Source organism: Nicotiana tabacum, chromosome 1, assembly GCF_000715075.1.
Source record: "Nicotiana tabacum cultivar K326 chromosome 1, ASM71507v2, whole genome shotgun sequence".
NCBI lineage: Eukaryota > Viridiplantae > Streptophyta > Magnoliopsida > Solanales > Solanaceae > Nicotiana > Nicotiana tabacum.
In genome coordinates this window covers 21,352,651-21,361,562 of record NC_134080.1, presented here as the reverse complement: position 1 = coordinate 21,361,562, position 8,912 = coordinate 21,352,651, and the positions used below count along the sequence as shown (strand labels likewise).

General features: G+C 34.2%; 1 protein-coding gene across 1 annotated transcript; it reads left to right on the top strand.

Annotated features, from left to right (window-relative positions):
* Positions 1-1,371: 1,371 nt before the first annotated feature.
* LOC107826276 (autophagy-related protein 8f) lies at positions 1,372-4,976 on the top strand. The gene is made up of 6 exons (XM_016653239.2): positions 1,372-1,503; positions 1,843-1,882; positions 2,000-2,055; positions 3,480-3,532; positions 4,354-4,472; positions 4,688-4,976. Exons 2-6 carry the CDS (start codon positions 1,846-1,848, stop codon positions 4,777-4,779), a joined length of 357 nt encoding a protein of 118 aa, XP_016508725.1. The 5' UTR covers positions 1,372-1,503; positions 1,843-1,845; the 3' UTR covers positions 4,780-4,976.
* Positions 4,977-8,912: the final 3,936 nt, after the last annotated feature.

Sequence of the window (8,912 nt, the reverse complement as noted above, 5' to 3'; positions counted from 1 at the left end):
TTTTAGCTAATTTAGCATAGGCAGTGATAAAAAGAGATTTCTCTAGTTAAATTGATAGTTCATAAAGTTGGAGCAGTTCAAGTAAGGAAAACATTTACCTGAATCAGATGCATGGATCAAAAACTAACTTATCACAATCTTTATTTGAATATACATTAATTAATAGTTAAATTATAAATGTCATAAAATACATACGAATATTTTATTTTTCATTGTAGTAATCCAAACTTTCACATTCCCAAACGGCGAAGAGGATAGAAGACAAAGAAAGCAGTACACTTGGAGGATTCTAAAGGTATATCCTCTTTGTTCAATGCGACACGTCTTTTTGTGTATGTGCGCGCGCACACGTTACAACAGTGGTCCTTGCATTAAAAGCTTTATTAAATTCTCTAGTTTTTTTATCTTGAAAATTCTCCTAAGCAAGAATTAAGGCCATTGCATAACTAAGTTGTAATAGATCTTTGATTAATAGCCTGATTGGCCAAGCTTCTTTAAGATTAAAAATACTTTTTTTCCTATCAAAATTAAGATATTTGGCCAAACTTCTAGGAAGGAAAAAAAATATTTTTGAGTAAAAATAGAAGCATTTTTTTTAGAAACAGAAAAAGTAACTATTCTTAAAAATACTTTTTTGAAAAGCGCTTTTGAGAAAAAATACTTAGAAATTATTGCTCTAAAGTGTTTGTCAAAATGATTAGTCAAATACAAACTATTTTTTATTTATCAAAAGTACTTTTTTGAAAAATAAAACAATAACAATAATAACAACAACCTAGTCAAATCCCACTAGTGAGGTATGAGAAGAGTAGTGTATACGTAGGTCTTACCCCAGACTTTTTGAAAATATTTTTTAAAAAATATTTTTTAAAATAAGCTAATTTTAGAAGTTTGAGCAAACAGGCTATAAGATGCCACCTAAATTTGAAACAATAGATAAACATTAGTTAATCATAAAAGTTAGATTTATTGGGGGGAAAAATCATCAAAGACTTTTTGTGAAGACAAAAATCATCAAAGTTAGATAAGGTAAATTGCTAAGCTAACATTTCATTTAAGAATTAAATAATAAATCACAAAAGAACTTTTGCATTTAGACGTGTAAATTTTTGTATTATTTGACATTACCTCCAACTCCAAAGTTACTTTGACTTGAGAATAGATAATTAGAAATCAAAACCTTAGAAATAAAAAATTCTTAATTAGAACCGCTACATCTTTAATTGGGATACCCCGTGAAAATAATATAATTAAAAGAAATAATGTCTAATTGAATTAGGCTTTATTGCTTTTTTCTTGAAGTCCACGTCTACTACGTGTCAGCACTTACACACGAATTTTTCCCAGCACTTCCGTGAAAACTAAAATAAAACAATTTTGGATAATGATTATTTAAACATAGTAGAGAGTCCTAAAACAAAGCAAAAGCAAAGTCATCATTTACTCAACCTTCATTGTTTATCTTTTTCTCTCTCAATTGACGATCATTCTTTCACAAAAAAGGTTAGTTCTTTACTCCTTCTGATCGTTATTATATTTTTTGTTTTCTGAATTTTGATGTTTATTTTGCTATTAGTAGTTCAAGTTTCTCGCTTTATCAAATTGGGTTATATTTGTTTTATTTTCTGATAGTTTTTTGCTGAATATTTTCTTGATGAGGTTGTTTTAGAAGCAGTAGAATTAAAGTTACTTTTGGTTTTGATTGGTTTTGTATCAGTTTAGGTCAAAAGATGATTACTTTAAAGTAATAGCTGTTTGTTTTGTAAAAAAATTGGGTTATTTGGTAGTGGATAATACGTTGATTAAGACAATAATTCTGCTTTTTTGATTGTTTTGATTCAGGAAATGGCTAAGAGCTCATTCAAGCAAGAGCATGATCTTGGTTCGTTTTTTTTTTTTTTTTTTTTTTTGTAAATTTTGATGTGTTATGATGTTTTGTTGTGAAAAAGAATTGTGGGTGTTAGTTGTTTTTTTTGACGCTGTTGTTTTGAATGTTCAGAGAAGAGGCGCGCCGAGGCTGCTAGGATTAGGGAAAAATACTCAGATAGGATTCCGGTGAGAATTGGGTCTTATGTTGCTGTATTATTTTTCTGTAGTAGCTGCTTGTTTCAATGTGAATATAGTAATGTGAGTTTATAATTTCATGGACAAGATCACTTAACTTTTAGTACTCTTTATTATTTTTTTATTTGTTTTATTTTGTGTAATATTGATCTGGGAATTAGTAAATGAGACTGAGATGCTCAATGAGGATTCGTATAGCTGACCCGTACTTGCTTGGGACTGAGGCGTAATTGTAGTTGTAGTTGCTTTTCGAGTCATTGACATGGCTACATGCTAAGTTGTCTAATGTTAAGAATGCATGATAGAGATTATTCTTTAAAACAACTTTTGAAGTTACAATAGTGGAGTTCTCGAAATTCATCACTTTCTTCTTGCCTCTTACGAGCAGTTCTCTTTATTTAATGTTTCAAAAATATAGTGCTGATATAATGGTTAAGAGATTGTATGGTTGATTATATTGTCATTTACTTTTTTCACTACCAAACTGAAATTGCTATAGAACTGAACGTTCTATATCTAATGAGGGAAATTACCACCTCATTACATAAGAAAGCACGATCGGCATTCTCAGGTGGTGCATTTGGAAGAGTATCAAAATAGTGCCACTATACACCTAATACTATAACTACGGGACCCAAAATGAAGATACTATGGAGTTACTGAAGAATATGGGCGAGTTTTCTTTTCATTAGCAATTATGTCCCCATGCATTTGAGACTTGAATGCACAATAAAATAAGGATAACACACTATGAAATTATTGATGGATTTTGAGTTTTTGTAAAACAATAGAGGTAATAACACGTTCTTGTACAAATGCTTCCTTGGTACTATCAGTCGTGCTTGCCCGAAATCCTAGTTCCAGAACTCCACTTTCACTGGCGGTATCATCTGTATCAAGTCGACAACTAAGTCACAGATTTGGTTTACTTTCTCTGTTCCGATAGCCCAACCACTCCGTCTGTATCAGTTATAACAATAGATACCCAAGTGGCTATCTTTTGCTCTGAAAGGGGTGTGATTTTGTAATCATGTTAGACATACAATATACATTTTATACAGATCAGCAAACAATGCTTAAGAATTTGTTCATACAGAACCCCTTATGATTGTCTTAGTTGACTCTTCTCTCAAACCAAACTAGATATCGCTTCGTGGAGGATAGCGTCCAATTGTAACTCAAGAATTGCTGCTTAATAGTTGTTCACATCGGTATTATGTGCCAACTATATGATTGTCATAGTTGAGAATTGTCTGTACTTGAACTGATGTGCGTCCAGCAAGGGCGGTGTCCAATTTTAACTCAAGAATTTCTGCTCAAGAATTGCTGCTTAGTATTTATTTTATTTTGTATATGTGATACTCCATCCAGAATTCATCAGTGCTTCGTTCTCACAGTATTTATGTAATGTGCAGGTGATAGTCGAAAAAGCTGAGAAAAGTGATATTCCGAACATTGATAAGAAAAAGTAAGTACTGATTAAAGCTACAAGTGAGCTTGTTTTTGTTACTTCGGTGTCCTAGGGAGAAAAATATTACCTCTGGAAAATGCTTATCCCTGATTCCTTTATTACTTGTGTTCTGTGTTCCTTTTCAGTTAGTAATTTCCCTCCAGATTGGCAATTTCCTAACATTTAGTTTTGCTACCTGAATTTAGGTGATAATTGGTAGTCTTCATGTGATACATTGAGATGAATATTGTCATCTATTGAAACAATAAAAAATATAAAAGTTTTGAATCACAAACATCGACAACTTGTGATCTATTGTAGGCTGTAAGTATCGAGTTACAAAATCTACAGCTTGATCACCACTTTTTCCTCCATCGTGCTTCTGTTCTTCCTGCCGGTGTGACACCATGATAACCATTACCATCACTATCATTTTTCTTTTTGAATAAGCACCAGTCTGCTAATGTAGCTCGTGGTGTTGAAATAGCTTTGGATGATTTCCATTTTCCAGTTGTTCAGATCCAATTAAGCAGCTTCTCCATTGTTCACTATGGGTGAAGTCAGTTTGGAAGACAAAATCTAGTTTTGCCTTTGAGTTCCTCTTGTGAAAACATAAAAGAAGTTCCATAATCGTAGGTTTCTTCTCTTACTTGAGCTTTTGGGTTATATGATCGAATAGCACGTCTAGCTTACTCTAGCTTTGGTTTCATCATCTCATTGCTGCTGTTGCCACAACTATCTTTATTGCCAAACAAATGCATCTCTGTTAAGATCTGGTTTTTGGACTCGCGCAAAAAAATAAATAAATTGATCCATGTTTTTAATTGGCAAAATTGCAGGTATCTTGTGCCAGCTGACTTGACAGTTGGGCAATTTGTCTACGTCATTCGCAAGAGAATCAAATTGAGTGCAGAAAAGGCAATTTTCATATTTATTGACAATGTCCTACCGCCAACAGGTAAAACTACCCACTACTATCTGGCTTTTGGAAGTTGCCATAGCAATTGGAAGTTGCCATAGCAATTCTGAAATATTATCTCGTTTACAATAGACCCTTATGGTCCGACATTTCTCCGGCTCCCGCGCATAGCGAGAGCTTAGTGCATCGGGCTGCCCCCCCTTTTTTTTTTAATCTCGTTTACAATGAAGTGAGCAAACTGTTTGGTTTTGTAGGAGCAATCATGTCTGCGATCTATGATGAGAAAAAGGATGAAGATGGTTTCCTCTATGTTACCTACAGCGGAGAAAACACATTCGGGGCCTGAACGGGTTGTAGAGATCGGTTTTTCTTACAGTTCCCCTGTTTATTGTCCCGTGACACTGCTGTGTCCTGCTTATATCTTCTTTCGTCTTATCAAAGGTTCTATTGGAAATAATTATGTATAGCGTATAGTTCAGAAAAACAAGTGTTGCGATATTCTGCAATATGATGTTAATAATCAGTTTCATTCAATCACTTTAATGACTGTGTTAGTGTCCTAATCAGTTTCTGCTTTATAAGGGACTCAAAGTCGCTAATTCATTCTTGATTTGCTTTCTTATTTCTATAAGAATTTGTAGTTACTATTGCCATATATGGGAAAGATAATGCAGAAAAAGGGCTCATTGTTTTGCTGCTTTTGCAGCAGCAAATGTATATTCACAACCACAAGTTTTCAGTAACTTACACAAATTAAAGATGTATCTGAATGATATATGAAGCTGATTATGTAACAGACTTGTTTCTTCTTCCTGTCAATGATCACTGATCAGTGTTCCCTTTAACTGGCCGTTACCACTTTCTTATTATTATACTTATTAGTCAGATAGGAACAGATGCTTCAAACATCATTTTTTAAACTAGTATTAGAGTACTGCGCGTGTACACCATACTAATAAATTTAAAATTCTAAAGAATTAGATTTAAAATTCTAAAGAACTACCGAAAAAGTAACGTGCTTGAGTTATAAAAATAAAAGTTAAATAAAAATATAAGTTCATGAATGATAATTATTGTTATTAATCGTAATCTCTTATTTTAAAAGAAGATTAGATCATTGAAATACATTTTAAAATGACTTCATGCACTTCTTCATGTTATATATATTATTGCCTTTTACAAATGAAAATAGTATCTTTACTTGCAAATATATATTTTGAATAGGTAGTTAATCAAAATCGCATACTCATATAGGCGGAAAGGATGAATGTCTTAAGTGGAATATTATTCGCCTTTATTTATCGTTTAAAATAGAGTTCACCCTTTAAATAATGAAAGATTTAGGAAGTAAAATTTTAATTGATTTTAAAGTACTTAATATGTTCAAAAATTTATTCAATATAAAATTTATTTTTGGAGAAAAAGGTTAATAAAAAATTTGATAAACAACAATAAAATAGACAAATTTAAAAGTATACTTTAAAAATAGAATTTATGGGGAAAAGAAAAGATATTTTCGTGGCAAAAGATATCGCTAAAATATTGATCTAAGCCTTTTACAAAAAAAAAGAGATTTTTACATTGCTATACACTATTTGAAACTTTATTACCCTCCCTACTCAAGTTTCAATTTAATTACATCATATATACATTTACTAATTATATGCACTTTAGGAATTAAATGAGTATCCCTTTATATTAGGAATCAATTATTTCACATCCTTATTCTCTCTCCCTCTCCTGCTCTCTCTCTCTCTCTCTCTCTCAATCCCTAATTCTAGTAATCTAGAGCAAAGGGAAAGAGAGCAACAATTCCATGCTTATTGAAATTCCAGTAATGTAGAGCTGAAGGTGTTGCATAATTGATGTTCAAATTCCAGTAATGTTGCACAATTGGTGTTCAAATTCCAATAATGTTGCACAATTGGTGTTCAAATTGAAATTGTCAATCAATAAATTTTGAAGGTGTTTGACTCTCCACCATTGACAGCCATTAAAAAACTTTGAAGCGTTGAATTCGAATTTGGGTTTTCAAAAACTATTATTTGTTTGGATTGGGTATTGTTGCAAACAATTGAGAATATTGTTTGGAGTATATCTCAATTTTGAGGGTATTTTGGTGAAGATTAGTGTCACGACCCAAAACTCAGACCTGGTCGTGATGACGCCTCTCGTGGAGATAAGGCTAGCCGACACAACACCCATTTTAACTCTTTAATCATTGAGAGTCATTTTTAGGCCTTCAATTTAACAAATGTTTCATAATATGTCTGAATGAACAGTGCGTAAATAACTTACAAACCCGACATCGGGGTGTCACTAGTCATGAGCATCTACCAAGGTCTGAATACAACAAAAAAAAAGTCAAAAGTGTACTAAGTGCAGTAATGAAAATGAGAGGAAGGAAGCAGTGCTGCGAACGTTGTGCAACCACCTTGCTAACTCCGATGACTCCGCGCCTGAGCAATCAACACCCGCTACCGGATTTCGAAATACCTGAATCTGCACACGAGGTGCAGGGAGTAATGTGAGTACTCCAACCCAGTAAGTAATAAGAGTGAATAAATACTGAGTAGTATGAAACAATGAATCCACATTTATGATAAACTCAATAAGCACAACGGGCTTTCAAATCAGAATACGAGTCGATCGTCTCATTTAAAATCCAGCCTTTTGGTAAAAATCATTTGAAAATGCTTTCCGACAGTTTTAGTAGGGGTTCAATACCATTTAAAATAAAAGAGATGAAAACCATAATCGGCCCCTCGGGCAAAACATAGTTCGTAAACAGCCCCTCGGGCAAAACAGGAATCATAAACACCTCATAACATGAAAATCTCAGTGGAAATAACAAAGCCAAATCAGTGATTAAATTCTGAACATCTCATAAACCCCAGCTTAAATGAAAGTCGTTTAAAAACATTTGTTCAACATTTTTGACGGAGGCTCAGTATAAAGGTGAGTGAAAGCAGTAAATAAATCAACATATTCAGTAGAAACTCACTTTAAGGAGGAGTGAAAATCAATAAGTTCATAAACAGGCCCCTCAAGCAAAGCATCACTCATGTACATGTTTATATTTATCGCCCCGCGGGCAAGCCTCTCAGTCACTCGTGACTCAACTCTTACCAATCAGCGCTCACACTCAGCACTCACACTCAATAGGTACCATATAGTAATCGCTACGACATGCAACCCGATCCATATATTGTTGCGGCATGCATCCCGATCCATATATCTCGTCGACGGCACTCACTGGGGGTGTGCAGACTCCGGAGGGGCTCCTACATCCCAAGCGCTATATCGCTGCGGCGTGCAGCCCGATCCACACACACATCGCTGCGACGTGCAACTCGATCCATATATATATATATATATATATATATATATATATATATATATATATATATATATATATATATATATATATATATATATATATATATATATATATATATATTGCTGCGGCGTGCAGCCCGATCCATAGATATATAATCCTCACAACTAGGCCCTCGGCCTCTCTTAGTCATTAACCTCACCATCAGACGCTCAGTCTATCTCAGTCATCAACCTCACAATCAGACCCTCGGTCTATCTCAGTCATCAACACACGGTCACTCGGACCATCAGTAAAACAGGGAACTCAACCCAAACTGTTTTTCACATTTTTAAGAATATAGTGATAAAGCCAGATTTAAACAATAAACAGGTAAGACATGACTGAGGATATGCTCTCAAACAAATAGATTGAGGAAAAATAGTGAAAGTGCCCCTAAGGGCCTCAGCCGGTCGGCACAAGGCCCCAAACATGGCGTACAACCCAAAATATAATGTAAATCTCTAGAACATGGAATATCATAAGATTTCAAATCAAATACGCGACTTAACAGTCGTACGGGATTGACCAAGTCACAATCCCCAATAGTGCACCACTCCACGCTCGTCATCTAGCGTGTGCGTTACCTCAAAGTAACACAACGATGTGTAATCCGGGGTTTCAAACCCTCACGATAGTATTTACAATTATTACTTACCTCGAACCGGCTAAATCTCTAGCTCGCGACGCCTTTGCCCCTCAAATCGGCCTCCGGATGCTCCAAATCTAGCCGAAATTACTACCAAACCATCAAAATGTGCTAAGGGAACAAAGCGCACTTGAAAATAATCAAATTACCACAAAATTCCTGAAATTGGTCAAACCCGACCCTCGGGCCCACATCTCGAAATTTCACAAAAATTCACAAAACTAGAATCCTTATACTCTCACGAGTCTAACCATATAAAAATTATCCAATTCCGATACCATTTGGTCTTTCAAATCATCATTTTACATTTTTGAAAGATTTCACAAATTTCTTCCCAAATTCCATCCCAAATCACGAATTAAATGATGAATTCAATGATAGATTCATGTACTCTAGCCAAATCTGAGTTAGAATCACTTACCCCGATGAATTTCTTGAAAAACCTTCGAAAAAT